The sequence below is a fragment of the Cavia porcellus genome, unplaced genomic scaffold (assembly GCF_034190915.1).
Source record: "Cavia porcellus strain 051 isolate PalLab524CR breed Dunkin Hartley unplaced genomic scaffold, mCavPor4.1 scaffold_10, whole genome shotgun sequence".
In the NCBI taxonomy this organism is placed as follows: domain Eukaryota; kingdom Metazoa; phylum Chordata; class Mammalia; order Rodentia; family Caviidae; genus Cavia; species Cavia porcellus.
In genome coordinates, this window is record NW_026947493.1 from 640,393 (window position 1) to 660,950 (window position 20,558).

Consider the following 20,558-nt stretch of genomic DNA (forward strand, 5'->3'; position numbering starts at 1 on the left):
CACAGGCTCAGGTAAGGCACCTTGGCACAGGCGTCACCCAGGTCACCAGATGTGTCACCATATCCAGATGTCCCTAAGCGGAGCCAGTGCATGGGGTGGATGCGCACCTGGAGGAAAGGCCCAGCGGAAGCAGCTCCCGCTCCCTGCCATGGTCCAACCTTCGATTCTGCCTGCCAAGCCTCAGTTTCCTCCTCTGGCAAATGGGGCAGATGCCAAGCTCCAGTCACCCCCTGGTTTCCAAGCCCAATGCCCACCTAATAATCTATTAGCCTAGGATTCTGGGGCAGCTTTCTGGGCTGGGGAGGGTGACACCCAGATTGCTGTGCCTCTGAGCACCTGAGCGCTGTGGGTGTGCCCCTCTCCCCACCCAGACCATTCATTCCTCCTGTGACTGAGGGCCCCCTCCCCGAGGCTACAGGATGTGCTGCAGGATGCAGTGCAATAAGGCGCCCACGCCCACAAACCCAGAGCCTCCTGGTGCTTTCTTAATTAATTGGAAGGAGAGTGCCAGCCTGAAACCAATTACAAAGTCCCCCCAGCAGCCTCCGCGGGACTGGAGCGGGGGAGGGGCGAGGAGGGAGCAGGGCAGGGAAGGGGCCAGCCTCCCTCTGCACCCCTCCTTCCTGAGCAGCTGGTCCCACACTCCAGGCTCACAAAGGACAGGCTCATTCTGAACAACTTCTTTTCATGTGGAAGCCACTGGATTTGCAGCTGTCCCTCCCTGGCAGGCCTGTCCTGTACCAGCTGCTAAGGCAAGGAGAGGGCGACTCCAGGGAGCTAACGGAGACGAGGACACACATCTCCTAACACCAGACAAGTCCTGTGGCCAGCCACAGCCAGATCAGACTCTGGGCTGCCCAGTGCCAAGAGCCCGGGCTCCTCCACCCGCACTGGCCGGCAGAGAAGTGGAAAAACTCACTCCATGCCAGTGGTGCTGCCAGGCCCGGTACTGCCAGGCTGTGGATCCTGCCTGTATCCAGCCCCTACCCTGCCAGGCTCCAGTCTACACCGACTCCCATCCTTCCCAGATGCCTCTAGGAGCAGCCATAGGTGCCAAGGTGGCTGTGGCCCAGGGCAAGGGAACACAGGGCCTGCAGACATCAGAAACAAAGAGGCTGACAGGTTTTCTGGAGAGGAGTCTCCCTGCCTAGTGGGAGCCATAGCAGGGAAGGAAAGGGCCGGCAATGACTGAGCCTCACAGAATGCAAGCAAGACAGCCGCTCCCACCTGGCACCCTCGGGACCCTGAGGCTCCAAACTCAGGGCTCAGGCACACCTGTCCACATCTGTCTCCTCTAAGATCCCGCACAGCAAGGGCCACAGCCTATGTGTTCTGTGACCCTAAAGCCCAATCACATGGTTCCCAAAGTGCCAGAGGAATGAAGAGCGGCTGCCCAGCTTTGGCACCAGGATTTGACATCTTGAGAGAATGGAGACAGGAGCAGCAAAGGCCGCCCTTCCCCAGGGTTTCCAGCTGTGTCTGTGCTGAGGTCTCTGGGACATTTGACCACGGCTTGGGGACATGCTGTCACCAACTCAAGACAGGAAAGAACTGCTGGGGAATATAGGGTCTGGGGGTCAGGCACCCCATAGGGTGGCTGGACTGTGGGCCAGCCAGGACCTGTAATGCTCCCCACCATCATAACTCTGGGTATAGCCAGGGTTTCCTGGTCACCTGGACCCCCTCAAGCTATTCCTCCAAGGGAAGAGGCCACCAATAGAGGGGAACCAGGGTTTCAGTGGGAAGCAAGGGTGACGCCAAGGGGAACCTGCAGGGGCCAAAACCTCAGCTGGATTCAGGCTGCCCCACGTTCCCTCACAGGGCAGCCAGCTGGGAAGAGCACGCACCAGGAGTACGAGGGACTCAGGCTCCAGCCTCACTGGATGACCACAGGCAAGTGACAGCCTCTGACCTGAACCTCAGGTCCCTTGCTCTGCCCTGTGACTTCTCCAACATTCTCTGCCCCTGCAGGCCTACAGGTGCCCCAGAGACAGCTGGGCTTTGCCACATAGCTGTTTCTACCTGGATGGGGCCACACCATCTTCAGCAGCAGCCAGGGGCAGGAGACAGGGGCAGGGACAGTGACCAGACTCACTGGTCACTGGAGAACTCACTGGTTTCCAGAGGAGGAAGATGCTGGAAGCCAGGACTCTCTGCCCCCACCCTTCCTCCCCAGTCCTGCCTCTCCAGGGACTCCCTTCCAGGAACTGACCCTCCCAGCTGGAGCAAAAACCAGCAAGGCACTCCGTTCACTAGCCCTTCACTCAATACAGCACTCCTGACAACAGGGGAGCCCTGGGGTCACTGTGAGCCACTTCCTCGCTTCCCTAGAGCCCCCACCTCTGGCCACAGCACAGTCATTGAGCCAGGAAATCAATGCAAAGGAGCCTGAGCAGCAAAAGGGGTCGTGAAATCCTGCATCACAATTTCCAGGCTGCAATCCTAACACGTTTCCTTCTTTGCTTAAATTGCCTTGCTAAAGCAATTTAGAAACATGTTTAAAAGTGCTGGCCAGCAGGGGCACAAGTCTGTAATCTCAACACTCAGGAGGCTGAGGCAGGAAGATGAGTGCTTGTTCCTGCCTTGCTATGGAAGCAAGCTAGACAGACTCTGAGTGGAGGAGTGGCCCCGACCTCCCATGGATGGACATTCGTGGCCTGCATCTGGTTCTCCCCAGTGAGTACTTTTTTTTTTTTTTTTTTGGTATCATTCCTTTTCTTGTTACATAAAGGAATAAAAGGTAGCTAAGTCAAATGCATAAGAGAACACAGAATTTAAAACACTGTAACCAGGATAGATGCCACCAGGTGAGAAGGTCATGATGCAGGTCCACGTGGGTGTGTCCCTACTGCTGGTTGGGGTTCTTTGAAAGAAGAGTGCTGGACAGAAAACTGAGGCTCACGTCCTCTCAGGAAGTGATCTGAGGGCCCAGCGACTTGCTGCCTGCTTCCTCTTCTCCATTTCCTAGGCCCATGGAGTTGTCCGGTCCTGCCATCCTCCAAGCCCCTTGCTCTGGTTTTCTCAGACAGGGTCTCATTGTGTAGTTCAGGCTGGCCTCAAACTCATGGCAATCATCCTGCTTCAGCCTTCCCAGTGCTGGGGTTACAGGAATGCACCACCATGCCTAGTCCTCTTTAAGGTTATAATAACAAGTATTTTTTAAAAGGGGGTTTTGCTACTTATCTGTATTGACTATAGTACATATTTAATATGTAGCTCAAAGCAACTCCTATCATTCAACGCAGCCCAGGAAAAATGTCATGAGGCTGGACAGCCTGCATCTGTCCTCTTCCCTCTGTTGCCATTTGCAACAGTGACCCCATCTCCCACTCTCCCTTTAGGGTTCCCCTCCTGTCTGTGGGATCACCAGACCATCACGGACACCAAGGAGCCCCTGAGCTGGCTCCCCCTGCACTCCACAGATGGAACTTCGGAGGCCCAGCGATGTCAGGGACTGCTCCGAGGTCCACGGCCTGGTACTGGCAGAGTGAGGATGAGACACCAAGCTGTCCAGCATGCAGGTCGGTGGCCTCTCCTGGGCCCGTGGAGGAGAAAACCCGCAGGAGCAGAACGCTCACCAGGTCCTCACCTATGTCCCGCCTCATTTCTCCTGTTCCCTGTGGGCCCTACAAGAACACTGCTGGTGTGTGAAGGCAGCCAGGGAGGAGGAAAGGGTTAAGGCGGGGATTTGACTTAATCCCCTGATGGGGCTTAAGCTGAGCCACCCTGGTTAAGCCACATGGAGGGGCCTGCTGGAGGCTGGGTACGGAGAGGGGGGATCTTAGTGGACACCAAGAGGCCAGTTCTGCCAGGCTGTCTCCAAGTGCCCACCCTCATGCTGTCTGTGTCTCATTCCTGCTAGAGGCCAGGCCTCCAAGCAGTGCCCCTCCACTATGAGAGGTGCCAGGCCCAATAGCCAGTAACAGGAGGGTCACTGGCCATACACCGACACAGCCCAGAGGGTAAATCCAAGCCCCTCACCTCCTTGCTGTGTGACCTTTAGCAAGTCACTGCCCCTCTCTGAGCCTCAGCTTCTTCCTTCACTAAAGGGGACTGAGCACTTTCCTTGCAGGCCTCCCAGAAGAAAGGCTGCATGGACTCAAGTACATAAAGAGCAGCACAGTTATCCATCTTGCGTCCTTCTTGTCCCCATCCCAGGCCATCTTGTGCTCTTCGGTCCCACCTGCCTACACTCTGGCATTAATAACTGTTGTAGTCCGGGGTTGTACACAGAAAACAATTAGGATTAGGACATGGAATTTATAATATTTTTATAATGGTCACCGGGAATTAACACAGGAAAATGCAGGAAATCTATCCACACAACACCAAAGACATAGATTATTTAGTCAAGAGCCTAAACCCCACGGCAATGTCCCACATGAGTCCAGATAAAAACCCAGCGCTCAGGACAACACCTCCCACGAGTCCAGCTGGAGGTTCAGAGCCCACAAGAAGGACTCACGCCAGTCTCTTTTAGGGATCCGTGCCAGGAAGACCCAAGGGTCAGCTGTGGAAGCTAGAAAGTCTATGCCAGCAGGATGAAGGAGCTGTGGGATGAGGGTTCTATGCTGGAGCTGAGAAGTCACACTCACAACAAAGACCAGGGCTATCCTGAAAGGCACCACAGCTGTCCTCAGCGACACGGAGGCCCGGAGCTCCTCCGACAACAAGCACAGTCGGGTACGTGCCAGGAAGCAGCGTGACGAGTTCATCCTGGAGACCAGGCAGCACATGTCTTCCCCTCCGGAGCCAGGAAGCAATGCTCGATGAGAGGACCAAAGCTTCTCCAGAAGAACCAACCCGTAGGAGAACCCACAATGCCTCCTTAACACCTCAACCCTCTTCTTCTCCACCTATTTATCCTGGCAACTTTCCTCAGGTGGAGCATCTTCCCTCAGTGCCATGCTGATGTAATCCAGTTGGCGTTGACCACCAGTTCTTAATCCATAACAATATACAATAATGTCAATCCTTCTCAGCAGAATGGCATCTGTATCATTTCAAAACACCAAGCAACCCACTCCCGCTGGATGACAACAGTCACCCCAAAAGCAGCCAGCATTGGGGGTGCCCCTCATCTTCAAGTTCCTCTTCCCACCATGTGCTAGGATCACTGGCAAAGCGTGGAGTTGAGCCAGAGGACCCCAACGAAGCCAGCAGCCTGTGACAGATCGCACAAGGGCATGGGCAGCCCTGAGCCCCCCAGCCCCCTGCGACCCCTGCAACCCTGCCCTCCATCTGTCCCCCCCTGCTCCAGCCCCAGCAGGCTGCCTGGCCCACTCTGGCCTCCACTCAGAGCCCAAGAGCCAGCTGAGCAGCCGGGAAAAATGCAGGCTGGCCTGGGTGCAAGAGCTGCCTAGGCCAAGGCCAACGCCAAGCCCAGTGCTACAGCCAGGCCAGGCTGGGAGTGGTGAGCCGCGCTCCCAGGGCCTCTGCACAGGGCAGGGTCACGCCCTTGATCTCATTGGTCCTTCAACTGCAGTCACCACCCACAGGAGTCATGGTATCATTTTCACTGGAACAAGAGGAAACTGAGGCCCAAAGTAGAAGCCCCACTACCTCAAGGGTTACCTAAGGGATTTGGGGTAGACATGACCTCAGGACTACCTGGTCCCCAAAACCGGGGTACTTCCCACTGTCCCACCCACCCCTCTCTTAACTATGCTCTCTGCAACTGGGGAGCCCCCAGAGTTCTCAAGTGAGCGCGGGGCCCTGTGGCAAGTCTTAAGAGCCCTCTAAGAAGGGGCTGGAAAGATGCCCACCGATCCGTCTCTGTCACAACTCCTCCCCGCGAGGTCTCTGAGCTGGCCCACTGGCCTCGCCATCCATCGCGGATAGTCGATCAAAGACAGGGCAGTTGTTTCTTCTCAGGGTGGTTTTGAACTATGGGCTGGTGCCCCAGGCCAGCAGGTGAGGTGGGGCTCGACCTCCTCAGAGGGCCTGCTCCATGCCCACGCCACAGTCCAGCCCAGCCCCTGCTGCGGCGGACCCTGCAGTCGGTGCACACCACGCATGGACCCACGGAGCGTGCACCGGACACAACTCGGGCGGGGCGAGTGGGGGCGGAATATGCAGCATCTCACTCAAGGGTTAAAAATGCAGTCCCGCTGGCCAGGGCCAGGGCTGGTGTCCAAGCCGCAGGGCTGCCAGAGCCAGAGCCCAGAGCCCAGAGCCGCATCCCGCCCTGCCTCGAGGGCGAGCGGCCCGGGCGCGGAGGGAACGAGCGCCGCGCGCACCACCCTTCCCGGCCCGCGCCCGCGCCCGCGCCTACGCCCCGCGCCCCCGCCGCCCGCGGGTCCCGGCCCGCCGCTTACCTTGGTGACCGTCATGCAGGAAGTCGGCCGGGCTGGCGCGTGCGGGGGCGGCGGCCGGGGTCCCGCGCTCGGGCTGGGCCGCTCCGGGCCGGCGGGCTGCGCGCGAGAACGCTCGCTCGTGGGCGCCCGCCGCGCTGGCGCTGATGTCAGCTGCGGCCGCGCATTTATAATGGATGAGGCTCCGCGCCGCAGGAAGGCGAGGCAGGAAGAAAGGAGCGGGAGCGGGCCGCTGGGGGCGGGGAGGAAGGGGCCGGGAACTCGCCACAAAGGCGGGGCGGGAGAGGCGGACGGGAGCGCGGCCGCCCGCCCGCTCGTGGCCGGCGCTGCGATGCCCGGGCCGGCGCCCCGGCCGCACCCTAACCCGCGGGGCCCGGACGCGCGCGGCTCGGCGAGGCCGTCCTGGCACCTGCCGGGCCGAGGTGGGGGCGACAGGGCTCCGGCGCCCCGCTGGCGCGGGCGGGGACGCTGCCAAGTCGGGCGGGAGCGCGGGCGGGCTCGCCCCCTGCAGGCTCGCCGGGTCGGGCGTGGCGGGGAGAACCCGGGCGCGCCGCGGCCGAAGGGCCTGGGGGAGCGCCCTTTGGTTTCAAGCAGAAGGAAACAGGGCCGGGTCGGATGGTGACGCGGACGGGGCGGGGGCGGAGGAGAGGGGGGCGCACGACCCTCTCCGGCCACTCCGCGCCGCAAGCTCTCTCGAGGAGCCCTTGCCATAAAAGCTGGACGGGCCCCATCTGAGGTGTGTCCACAGCAGCCCTGAGCATGCATTGCGCCTGGGACGCAGGTGTGTCAGGGTGGTAAGCAAATCCTGACCCACGCACCGACTGAGGCCCCCTCTGTAGGGTCCTGAAAAAGCTGTGACCCCTCCCAAGCCTGGGCAGTGCGGGTTAGAGGGCTACAAGTTCGCACATCTGGAGGCCCCGGCGCGCTGGTGGCAGTCAAGTGGTTTCCTGCTTCAGTGTGAGGAAGGAACCATCGCCCCACTTTGCTGCCCGATAAACAGATTCAGAGAGAGGGGGCACTTGCCTGAAATGATACAAAGCGAGGAAGGGAACCAAGTTTTACTCAGCCCTCAGCGTGTGGAGCTGTGAGCTCCAGAGCGAGCACACGCCTGCTGCCTTGTTAGCGCCTCACCACGCTGGAGGCGACTGTTCATCCTCAGAAACTGGCTCAGTGACTTCTAAATCTCTTGAGTGGCTGGTACTGCCCAGGCCCCAGGTAGCTTCTCTGCTGGGCAATTCCTAGGCAAATGTCTCTGGCTGGCCTCATTGCCCTCTTGCCCTGCTCTCCATTTTCTGTGTCACCCCAGTGCACCCTCTTCCTCTGGGAACTCGGTCTCTTCACCTGCCACCTGTATCCTCCAGTTCTGTGCTGTGAGCTTTAGTGCCCAGCATCTGCTGGCAAGTTCACGCACTTTATGTGGGTGCAGATAGTGACCTGTTCCCCTCTGGGCACAAGCACGTGCCTCCTCTTGCTGTGTACCACTGTACCTACGGTGGGCTCACTGGAAACAAATCAGGCAAAGCAAACCTTCAGCCCTAGAAGAAATGCAAACTGGACCTTCAAAAGCATTTCTCGTCACCTGGGGATCCGGCGCTGGAAGTGATTCTCAGCGTGCATTGGGATTGCCTTGGGTAGCTCAGCCTCCAGACAGGGGACTTCGGGCCTAGGGACCCCTTGGAAGCCATCGAAGGGCAACCCAGGAGCACCAGTCACCTGCTGTCACAGCTTCAATTTGTCCACAGTCATCTCCCAGCTTGTCATCCTCGGCTACCCAGCATACCTCTTGGCACCTTACCCTCTCTCCACTGTTACTGTGGCATCCGGGGATGAGACAAATACCTCATATCAGCTTGAGCCAAATGTAATTAGGAATATCAATCTGCTGCCCCCAACCCATGTGACAGGTTCCAAAGGCAGAGAGAAAATGCTTCTGATGGCTCATGTGCTTCTGGCTCGTCCTTTCTGTCACAGGGCCCCAGGCAGAAGGGACAGGCAAAGGTGAATCCCCCCCGCTTTACCCCACTGAGGGCTCAGCCTAAAGAACAGATTCAGAAATGTGTGCACCTCCCTCCCTGGGTGTGGCTGCTGGCTGGCACAATACCTCCCCTTCCCGGGCCCCAGCCACAGAACCCTTTTCTTGGCTCCTCACAAAGTAGAGTCTGAGATAGGTTTGGGTGCAGAGGGTTTAACTGGAAGGTGATCACCCAAGTGGATAATGAGATTGGGAAGGAAGAAACACCTACAGACATAAAGGCATGTTCTCAAGGTTATGTTCCCACTTCAAGGCTTTCTGGCCACTTTCCTTGGCCTCCAGTGCTTCTACCCTTTGTTCTCAGCAACGACAAACTCCCGCTCATCCTTCAAAGCCCAGTTCTATCGTCATTTCCTCTGTGCAGCTGCCTCCATGGTGACTGATTCATCCCGCATTATACCTACTCTGGTGAAGTGTGTTCGTTCCGTCTCTTGTAAGGACTGAGACCATGTGGCCTGCCTTTAGTTACAGGACTAACCTTAGTGGATTCTAAAGCACTCCCAGCCAATCCAGTAAGGCTGCCTCTGGCTTCACGAGCTCAATGCAGTCCCACCTCTGTGTGGCCAGGTGACCTGAGATTATGCCTGCCTTCTGTGCCTGTGGCATTTGTCCAGACCGAGTATTGGGTGCCACCATGCGGGGGGTGGGGGGGGGGAGTTTACTGGCCTCCTGGGAAAGAGCCACAGTGGTGGGCACCATCCCACCCTGGGAGGGTGAGGAAGATGCTGAAAGCCTCAGAGCCCCATGGGAAGGAGGTGCCCATCTGCTCCCCAATGGCCACCTCTGCCACAGCTCACGACGCTGCTCCTGTTCCAGCTTCTCCCCGTTACTCAATCTCAGACTCTGCAGATCTCCCTCCACTCCCACCTAGCTCGGCGCTCTCTTTTGTGTGGGCCACCGGACTCCATGATCTACCCAGCATCTTCTTTCTGCCTGTGGCTCAAAGCCCACAGACCTGCCTGCTCGGACCCACCAGAGCTCTGCGCTGTCCTCAGGATGAGACCTGTCCCCTCCCTTTGTGTCTCTGACATCTCCGTCTCCTGCCCTTTCCTGTTCCTTGTGCATAGCTAACTCTTCCCCCTTCCATCCCCACACCCCATTTCCTGTCTCACAGTCTCCCAGCCGCTGCCCAACCTCCTGTCTTGGCCCCAGTTCAACCCTTCTACTCTCCAAGCCTGTGACACCCAGCCCCTCCTGGCCTGTCCCCTCTGCTCTCCTGTGGGGTGTGGGCTCCTCCTGTGGACCTGTGCCCTTTGTGACTTCTCTCTTCCTTATGCCTCCTCACCTCTGCCCCCATGGTGGTTTCTCTGTCCTTCTGTCCTTCTGATCTCCATGTCTCCATCTCCTGTCCCTGTGTCTCCCTGCCTCCTCCTCCTCCTCCTCCTCCTCCTCCTTTTCCTCTTACACTTGGTCTTTCACTCTTGGTCCCTTTCCCCGCTCTCTCTGGCTGCTGCGACCAGCCCTACTGACCATGGCCTGGCCAAGTGCTGGGGCGACTGCCACCCCAGGTTCTGAGACCATGAACAATGAATGGAAAGTGGCTGTGTCATCGCCATGGGGTCCTTGGGGTCTGTGTCCTCAGCTGGAGGACGCTTTCCCTGGGATGCTCTTTGTCCTTGACTGCTCTGTGAGCTACTGTCTGTGCATGTGCACATACGTGTGTGCAGTGTTGGGCGGGGACCAGGGAGGGAGCCCCAGCCAGTCCCTCTCAAGGTCTGTTCTCCAAGCTGTCCCCCAGGCCCTGATGGCAAACAGGCGCCTTCAGCACAGGCAGAGTAGATGGCCACTAGGAGCTCCTCCACAGTCCCAGTGGGCTTCAGGAGCTTCCTCTCAGCCCCATGGTGTGGTGGCTGGGGGTCCTGCTTCGGAGCCACATACCTGGGTTCAAATCCCACCTCTTCCACTCACCGCCAGTCTAAGAGGTCCATTGTTTGACATCCTTGTACCCGTGTCACTTCCCTGATGTGACCCAAAGTGGCCCAGCCCCAGGATTCATTCAGCCTTTGCTGCACTGCCTGCAGCTCCAGCAGTTTCATGGGAGCCCTTGCCTCTGAGAGCCACCATCTTCCAGGGGACGGAGCATCACCCCACACCTCACCTGAGCTCCATGACCTGCAAGCCCCAAATTCCCCCCTGTGCTATGGGTGAGGGCTCCTCAAGAGTATGAGGCAGGGAATCAGGAGCCCTCTGTTCTCAGCTCTCTGAGCGTGAAGCTCACAAAGCCCAGAGCCCAGCTGCCTGGGTCTTGTCTGTGGAATGGTTTCACAGAAGTCTACCCTCCTGAGAGCATCTCCCTCACCTTCTGCATGTCTGATACCTAAGCCTCAGACATATACTGATGATAGGCAAATTGACAGAAGATGCTGAGACAAAAATTTATCATCACACTGGAGAATCAGAGGAAGGAAAGTAAATGCTCAGAACTCATCGTAACCTGAAGGCTTGCATATATCTTCTTGGAAGGACCAGGGAAGAGGTGCTTGTGATTAATGCTGACAAGATCTCCCAGCAACAAACCTCTGCAGCCATCTCTGTATGGGCAAGTGTCAGACCCCTGACCTCTTCCTGGGAGGTCTCTCTTTGCAGAACAGGGGTGTTTAGAGAAGCTTCTGCCTATGACTCTTGTACCATGGAGAAGTGTAGCTTTTCTTTGCAAGAGGACCATGACTCACAGCGATTTCTTTGTTTGCAGAAGGCTGCAGAGTCCCTGATAACCAACTAGAATTACGCCAATGATGTATATTCTGGGTGGGATATTTCAGTCTCTCACAGTATCAATGGGCAAACATTCAAAGATGGTAACAGTACCCCATCAAAGACAAAAGCCTGCCATATTGTCCCCTGGGCAAGAGACCTCAATGCTTCAGACCCTCTTCCATCTACATATTAACACTTAGACAGCAGTCCCTAACTGTTTTGGGCACACCAGAGACAGGTTTTGTGGAAGATAATTTTTCCACGTAAAGGAGGGGAAGGACAGTTTCAGGGTGCTCCAAGTGCATTATATTTCATCATGTGATCAGGCCTCTTCGTTGTTGTGAGTCTGTGTTTGCAGCTACTCCCCAGCACTAGCATCATCTCCTCAGCTGCACCTTAGATCATCAGACATTAGATTCCTATAAGGAACCTTTGATGTTTATGCATGCAGACTGAGTGACCCTGGTGCCACCTTGCATTGGCCCCACTTGTCCCTCTGAGACTGAACCTAAAGATGCCCCAGTGGTACAAATGGTAACCACCCACCCCAAGGCCTCATGGGAGAGACCTTCGTCTACGGGACAGCAAGGGTGTGGCTTGGAGAGTGGGAAGAGCTTGGAAATCCTCTTGTAGCCAAGCAGCCCCTTCCCAGATGTATCATCCACCAGACCAGGCTCTGGCAGAGCCCCTTAGGTCCTGTTGGCTCTTCTTTCTCTGTTCTACCACCCCTGTCACTGCCATCCTCCCTCTCCACTGAGCTCCCAGCACTTAGCACCTCCCCAGGCCTCAGCACTCTGTCATTGCTGCCTTTCCACTGCCTACTTGTAAAGAGCACACTTAGGATCAGATAGAATATTTCCTGCTTCAAGATGCCCTGGTTTCCAACAAGCAAGGACAGGGCTTCTCTCCTCCCTCCGTCACACCTGCCCTCAGCACAGGCAGGACTTGAGCGTGGGATTCGCATCGACATAAACAGTTGGATTTTAAAATACCTTACAAAATCCTTGGTCTGTATGAGGCACGGTATGTACTGATGAAGGTTTATAACAATGGGTAGAGGAGAGACACTAACATATTTGTTTACTGTCTGATCAGTGCACATAAAGATGCCTTAAAGTGTCCAAAATACATCTTCCCTGTTGGGTCTGGATGCATCTCTGTGGTTTTTGTTGTTGTTGTTGTCAAGCATGCCATCCCTGGTCCACTTCTCCCCACCCACTATGAGAAAAAGGTGACAGTGCTGTCATTAGACACACTGGGTCTTAGGGACCTGTTGTGTTGAAACTATGCATTTTCTGACCCCTGCAATTCCTTGGTTGCAGCTTCAGACATCCACCACCCCAAAACATGACTATAGGAGACTAGAATATGCCACCCCAAAATATACTTCCTTGATGTATTTTGAGCTGGCTATTCTGAGAAACTGCAGACACAGGAGCAGCTCTGAAAAGATGCCCTTTTGTAAAAGAAATTTACATCCATAAGAAAAATCTGCATTCATAAAGCATAATTGGAAGAGGATTGCCCCGGACAGCTTCTTCTCCTGAGAGACTTTATCTGCATGATCACCTTTACTCACAAACATTCTCTCCCCTCTCCCTCCCATAACTTGTCTCCACCACTCCCCAGAAGTCCCCAAGCTCTGATTCCTTTCTGTAGCTCAAGATGTTATATAACTGGCAATTATCTGCTACATCCTCGGATCTCACATGGGCCTCCCCTGAATGCAAGCATAATTAAACATGGTTTTGCTCCTGTTCATCTGTCTCATATCAGTTTAATGTAGAGCCCATCAAGGAACCCAGAAGAGTAGAGAGAAGCCCATTGTTTTGCTCTCCCAGGCTGACCATTATTACTGGACCCAAATCTACCTGCTTGCTAATCAGAAATCCTTACTGAGACAAAAGTTGGCAAGAAGTAAATGAGGTTTACCTAAGGGCCAGCACCCAGACTAGTGGGGGATGCTATCCTCCTCTCCAAAAGTCCACCTTAGCAACTCAGTTATTTGAGAGGACTTTGCAGAGGAGGAAGAGAGGCGAGGTGGATAGACAGGAACGCTACTTGCTGTGGTGAATGGAGTCTTCCTCACTTCCTCCTCAGCCAAAATAGCCATTGACCTTGACCTCCAGGAACTGACTCCTGTGGATTCTTTAGACAAACACATTAGTTTTCTGCAAGTGAAGCCTCATAGCAATTTACATCCTTGGTGTTAGTCAATGCACAAAAGACTATAAGGAGGAATGTTATATACTGTTAGGTTTTCTGAAGGTCACCAGATCGATGTTCTGGGTTCTGTAAGTGTAAAGGAAGATTATTAAGCAGTTAATATCTTAATGAATTTAAGTCAGCTTTTCATCAGGATTTTAGGATGCTGGGCAAAGGGGGTGGCATGCAAGAGTAATTCTGTCAAGGACAATTCCTGAAGGGGCAACCACTGTCCCCATCACACTACTGTGTGCTTAATCCCAGCCAGGTCCCCACTCATGCGTGGACACTTTGTGGCTGGGCTGAGTGGGAAGAAGCTGCCTGTGGAGGTCGTGGGGAACGTACCAAGAACGTACAAAGAACCTGGCATCAATGTTCTTAAGATGCTCTTTACAGAGATATTGGGGCTCAGAAAATGACGCCCCAGAGTATGCCACTACACAGGCTGGGTGATTTGCACTGCAGAAGCATTCTCAAGCGGCACTGCCCTTCTGTTTCCCCATCCTCCTCTCTGTCCCAAAAGGTAAGAAGAGGTTTTCTCAGAGGCCCCCTTACCTAACTAAAGACTGGATCCACCAAAGCAGGATAGACCTGCTCTCCATTGTCTTACTGAAAGGTCATCAACCAGCGAAGGATAAACTCCTATCACAGAGGGAGAGACTTGTTAGGGATTAAAAACTAGAGGTCAGCTTAACACCAGCTGAATTAAATCAGCACGGTGCCGAGCACAGATGGCCCACCTGAGGGAAATTACCGGCATAAGGGAGACGTGGAGAGGAAGAGCGTGAGGCGGTGGGTTCTCCTACGTGTTGCTGTTTGCAGTCATTGGTTCCCTGAAGGAGCTTATCATACTGGTTTCCCAGTATGAATTCCGCCATTCTCATTGGAGGAACTCTGGATCTAGTTGCTGAGAATGGCTGAGTTTATTTTGGGGAGCTCTGCTCCTTCCTTTGAGCATCACTTCCTGGATCCAGAGGGGAAGATGCTTGCTATTTAATCTCCAGGAGAAGTTGTCATGCTGGCTTCCTGACAAGTATTCCACTGTCCTCATCATCAGAGGAGCTCGGGGCCTCGTTGTTGCTGAGAACGGCTGCGGTACCTTTCAGGGAAGCCCTGGTCCGTCCTTTGAGCTTTGCTGCCTGGCTCCAGTGCAGAACTCTCAACCTGCTGGCACAAATCCTTCACCCACTGGCATAGACTTTCTAGCTTCCACTGCTGAGCTTTGGGCCTTCCCAGCGCAGATCCATAAAGTGACTTGCATGGGTCATTGTTGTGGGCTCTAAGCCTTTAGTTGGACTTGTGGGAGAAACTGTCATAGGCTCTTGGTCTTCAGCTGGACTCATGCAGGACATTGCTGTTGAATCCAGGCCCTCAGCTGGATTCTCTAGGTCTTTAGTGTTGTGGACAGATTTCCTGCACTTTCTCATATTTAACTCTGGATGACCATCATAAAATAGTATTATAAATTCTGTTTCCAGTATGTAACTATTGTCCTTGCAACCCCTGACTACAACAAGACTGAAAGTCAGACACCACATGTAGGGCTAGGGGAGCTTTGTGCCAGGCCAAAGTGAATTCACTCACTTTCCCTAAAATCAATCACCCTGCTCAAAGTGCCTGCAGCCTTCCATATACCTTGTTTTCTGAAGAGGGCACTAAAGCCTCAGCAACCTGCCCTTCCTCAAGTGTCTTATGTGGCTCACATGTACGTGTGCTTGTAAATAAGTGTGTTTGCTTTTTCTCTTGTTAATCTGCCTAGTGTCAGTTTATTCTATCAGACTCAATGAATCTTGAGACAGAAAGCTTTGTCTTGCCTGAATTCCCAAAGGTCAAAATCCTTACCGTTTTCTGCTATCATTAAAACTGGGGAACCCGAAATCAAGACTAAAAAGGGGACCAGCTTAGAGTACTCCATGTGCTGGGAGCTTCAGGGATGTTTTAATTCTCTTCACTGCTGCCCTGAAACAGGTTTTCTATCCATTATTCAGCTGAGGAACTCTAGGCTCAGAGATCTGCAGCCCAAGGTCATCCCACGAAGCAGTGATGGGGTGACATTGAACTCTAGACAGGCCTGGTTCCACCGAGGCTCCTTCTGTTGGACCGTGGGGATCTTCTGACTGCTCAGACACAGACGGACCCAGCTTCCAAAGACGGCAGCGAACCCATAGGGAACAAAGGGACAGCCTGAGAATGGAATACTCCAGCTTTCCAGTTTGGGGCTCTCCAGGGAGGTCCTCCCAGCAGTTCACCCTGTGGGCTGCTGCTTGTTCTCAATAGCTCAGCCCCTTATCTCCTCTCACTAGCTCACAAACCACCCCCAGATTTCCCTCCACATCTTGTAACTTCATGCCCAAAACCTTGGAGCACAGCCTTTATCTACTCCCCCCGCCCCCACTTTGGTCTTTTTGAGACAGGGTCTCACTATGTAGTTCAGGCTGGGCTTGAGCTCACTTGTATGTAGCCCAGGCTGGTCTCAAACCTGCAACGACCCTTCTGCCTCAGCTTCCTGAGTGCTGGAGTTACACGTGTGCACCACCATGCCCAGCTGACTTCATCTACTTCTATAGATTTCTATAACAAAATCCTCAAGACTGGATCATTTAGGGGTTTGTTTAGCTCACGATCCTGGCAGCTGGGAAGTTTAAGAGCTTGGCGCCAGCAGATGCTTGCTCTCTGAGGAGGCCTCCTGCGGCTTCAGCTCATATTAGAAAGCACAAGAGATCGTGTGGCCAGAGAGGATGCTAGACAACATCAAGGAAGCAGAAATCACTATTTTTCTTTAAATGCTGGGAACCGAATACAGGAGGACTCCCCTACTGAGCACATCCCCAGTCCTCTTCAGTTTTATTTTTCATTTTGAGACAGCATCTGATTGGGTTGCCCAGGCCAGCCTTGAACCCGTGATATTCCTGCCTCAAGGCCTCCACTGTGTCCACCGTGCCTGGCCTGAAACTTCTTCTATAACAACTACTTTAATGGAAACAAACCCAGTCCTATGAGAGTGAGCACGGCGTGGAGCTTTTCACAGGGCCTCCACATTATGACCCAAACAGCTACCCCCAGGCCCCACCTCCCAGCACTATGGCATCGAGGGGGGAATGAAAGTTCTAACATGAACTTTTTGAGATTCACTCAAACCACAGCAAGCCCCTAACTCATTCCAAGAGTCAGCATTGCCCTGATGACCAACGCAATCAGAGACAACCACAGATTAGTGCACCTTACAAATGCAGGTGGTCTGAGTTTTAAATAATTGCTGATTAGCTACAGGCACATTCCACCCAGGGTTCCCGCAGATCCTCCAACACACAAAGTTGTGCTCAAGTGGGCTGGGGGAGGCTAAGGGACAGCTGTGCAGCTCACAGTTTTAAGTGCAGAGTGAGCATTCGGACTCGCATCTAACCCAAGTGCAGCTCTTCCTACCACAGCACCTGGCCCCACCTTTGCGTTCACACCCATGACCCAGTCTCACTTCCTTCTGGAAGGCCCCTTGCGGGGTGCCATGCCAGGGTAGCTCCTCCTGCAGGTGATCCCTTTCCAAAGCCTATTGAATGGGTCACAGACCCACCCTGGGCAGGACAGCTCAGCCAAAGAGCACATAGCATACAATGAGGACTAGGGCAGGGAGGCAGGGGAAAGGGACAGCCATGTGTCACTGCTTGGCCTTTGTGTCTCTTTGCCTTTACCTCAGTCTCCTCATCTGCAAAATGGGACAAAACTCTGACACCACATCAACTGGTGGTGAGGACAAGGAGCAACAGGAACTCTCCTTCATGGCTGGTGGGAGTGCAAACTGGTGTAGCCACTTTGGTAGATGGGGTGGAGGTGTCTCACAAAAACACCCTCTTATCATGCAATCAGCAACTGTATCCCTTGATGTTGACTCAAATGTGATGAAATCTCCTGACCACACGAAAATCTGCCTGAAGTTGTTTATAGCAGCTTCGATAAGAATTAAAAGTAAGGTGCCCTCCAGGTAAGAGGGTAAATAAACTGGGCATCCAGACAGTGGGCCATCAGAGCTAAAAGAAACAGGCTGTCACACATGAGATGACATGGAGAACACTTGACTGCACAGTACTGTAGGAGAGGCCACTCTGAGAAGGCTGCAATCTGAATGCTTTCAGCTGCACGATGGCCTCAAAATGCCCAAACTACGGCCACATAAAGCAAACCATGGTTGCCAGGGACTGAGGTAAGGGGTTGAATAGACAGAGCACAGAGAATCTGAGGGCAGTGAAACCTTTCTTTATATAGCAATGGTGGTATTGCATCATTAAGCACTTAGCAAGCCAGGAGAATTGATGGGGCCAAGAGGGAAGCTTCCAGTAAACTGTGTACTTCGGGTGAGAAGGGTGTGTGAGCATAGCCTCGCTGTCCAAGCAGGACACAAAGCAGAAAGTATATGTGTGTGCGCAGCAGGGGCACATGGGAAAATGGCTGTCGTCTCCACCCAGGGTTTCTATGGACCTCAGACAACTCTTTAAAATGGAGTTGTTTGTTTTTAATGGGAGCAAAATCACCCAGCTGCCAGGATGCACTGGAAGTACACTGACCCGAGGCCCATAGAAGCCTGGACAAGGAGTTCACCACTGCCCCACAGCTTGGGGCTAGGATGTTTTGAGTCTCAGCTTCAGGAGGAGCTCAGGTTGATTGCTTTGACTTTTTGGGTCAATGTCCTTAGCCGTAAACCAAGATACCAATACTTGTTCCCACTGCCACAGTGTCTTGGTTACTTTTCTCTCCTTGCTGTGACAAAATACCCAGCACCCCAAATGGAGGAAGGAAACGTTGATTTAGCTTACAGATTTTGGTGGTTTTGGTCCACAGTCAGATGGCTGTAAGGCAGGGTGGCACGGCACTGGGGCAACACCTCAAGGCAGCAGCCAGAGCAAAAGGGGCACAAACACGCCTCTTCTCCTCCCTTATATTGCACCCCCCCCCCCGCCAGGGTGGGCATAGCACTCACAAAATCTCTCTGCCCTCCTCTTGCACAGGGTGAGGATATTTACAAAGGGAGAACCCTGGCTCCCTTCTGAATGTCTCAGTTAAACTTCTAAGCTTCTCAAGCTGACACAATGTATCAACCATAACACACTGCAGCCTCTCTGGGAGTCTGCATCTGGTCAGGTTATTCTCACTGGCCAGGTCTACAGAGTCCCAAACAGCACTGGACAGGTCAGCAGAGGAAGGACTATACTGCCCAGCCCAGCTCTTCCCTTCTCTTCTTAAAGCCACAGTCCCATTGGATTAATGTTCCACTCTTAGGACTTCATTTAACCTTAATATCTCCCAAAGGTCCTCCTCAATTACTAAAGTCCAATTAAAATTTTATCTACCTAGTAACTCATAATAGGGAGAAAATTTCACCATGATTTTTGGTGGAGAGGGACATTTAAACCTTAGCTGGTCTGTGTGACTTATAGTATTGCTCAAGTCTGCTATTTCCTTGTTGTTGTTCTATGCATTATTGAAAGTGGGATACTGAAATTTCAAACTATTATTGTAGACCTGTCTTTCCCTTCAGTTTTGTTGATATTTGCTTTATATCTTGGGGGGTTGTGTTGTTAGGTGCATATATGTTGATAATTGTTGTATCTCTTAAATAGGTTCTTTCGTGAAAGCATAATGTTCTCTGTCTCAGAACAATTTTTGAATTAAAGTCTATATTTATTCTGACTTTGGTATGATATTGCAGCTGTATTTTGATTACCATTTGTGTGAAATACCTTTATCCAGCCTTTCACTTTCATCCTACTTGTATCTTTGAGGGACTTCCCATGTAGAGCTTCCAGATTCAGTGAATAAAAAAGCTTTGTCACATTTGAATTTCCAGGAACGATGAGTGATTTTTTAGTATCAATATTTCCTATTCAATACTTTGGGTTTCATTTCTACTAAATATTTTAACCTGAAATTCAAATTTAACTGGGCCACTTGTATTTTATGGGAAACATACTCCACTAAAAAATGTAGACCCTGGCCGTATACTCTTGGAATTCTGATTTGAGTTGTAAATTAGGACCACATAGAGATGCCCCTGGGGTTCCTGGAAGCTCCAGGGTCACAATGGGGACCAGGAGAGACAGCTCCATTTTACCAGGAAGCTAAGGGATTAGTTAGGTCTGTGGACCAGAACACCTGCTCCTTCCTGAGTCTCCAGGTTTCCTCCACCACACACCAGAGTCCACCCAGTGCCCAGCACCCCAAGTCCACTTTTGAGCAGCCCTGGGTATCAGCCAGATGACTTTTTCCTGTGTCTTGATAGAGAGACCAGGGCATGGGAAGGGGCAGCTGCAAAGAAAATGATTCAGGTCTTTTTCCTGGGTCCCTGGAGGACCCAGCCTTTAGGGTAGTGAACCGACAAGCTCTGTGGAGGAAATGGGCACCCACAAGCCTCCCCATCTACATGTACTATATGTGCACACAGCCACGTTCAGATTCATAAACACGCCTTTACTGAGTGCACTCTCACATTACACACCTGCTTACTCAGCACAGTAGCAGGATAAACACGGCCTCACAGACACAAAGCCCCACACACATCTGCATCCCCATCTACACTGTCACAATCACAACAGCCTTGAGCTCTCGTGGGTGTGGAGGCTGTTTGTGGGCGGGTGTGTAGGCATGTGTGTGTCCAGGTATGTGTATCCTCTACATGCTCTGCTGTAGGGACATTGTCCGTCCTCCAACCATTCACCTCCCCTTGCAGGGAGGTAGACAGGACTGGTCTCCATGACAACTAAGGACTTGTCTCATTGGGTGCTAGTTCATTGCAAAAGCCAGGTGCTGGGGCCCTACTGACTTTTGCCCAGGCCTTTGTTCTCAATGGGGCTGGGAGCCAGGGCAGAGGGGCCATCTGAACCCTGTTGAAAGAAGCTGTGGGCACTGTCCAGGTGCTCCAAGATGGCAGATGGGTGTCATAAGGCCCAAGAGGAGTTGGGAGGAGAGGACAGCCCCCCGAGGAACATGCAGGAGCTCTTCCTCCTCAGCACAGGCCTCTCTTATCTTCCAGGACCCCTGGGTCAGACTGATTTGAAAAAACAGCCTCCAGGCTCCCATGTGGGGACCCAGTTGGTACCTAGAGGTGGCATTGTGCTGGGGCTGGAGACACGAATTCCTTAACAACCAGCGCTGCTGAACCCTTGGTTTGCAGTCCCGTTGGGGAAATGTGGCCATCTTGGGCAGTGGCCCTGGAAAGAAGCTTGGAAAGAAGCCCCTGCTCCTAACTCCACCTCTACATCTGTAGCCAAGAGCCGGCCCAAACTTGGGGAAGGGCGAGCGCAAGCGAACTGAGTGGGACAGGA

General features: G+C 53.4%; 1 protein-coding gene across 1 annotated transcript in view; it reads right to left on the reverse strand.

Moving 5' to 3' along the window:
- The window catches only part of Coro2b (coronin 2B), a 100,328-nt gene extending 93,661 nt beyond the window's left edge, over positions 1-6,667 (reverse strand). Inside the window, exon 1 of the mRNA XM_063256875.1 lies at positions 6,318-6,667. Within this exon, the coding sequence (XP_063112945.1) occupies positions 6,318-6,332 (15 nt within the window). The 5' untranslated portion in view covers positions 6,333-6,667. The remainder of the gene's footprint in view (positions 1-6,317) is intronic.
- Positions 6,668-20,558: the final 13,891 nt, after the last annotated feature.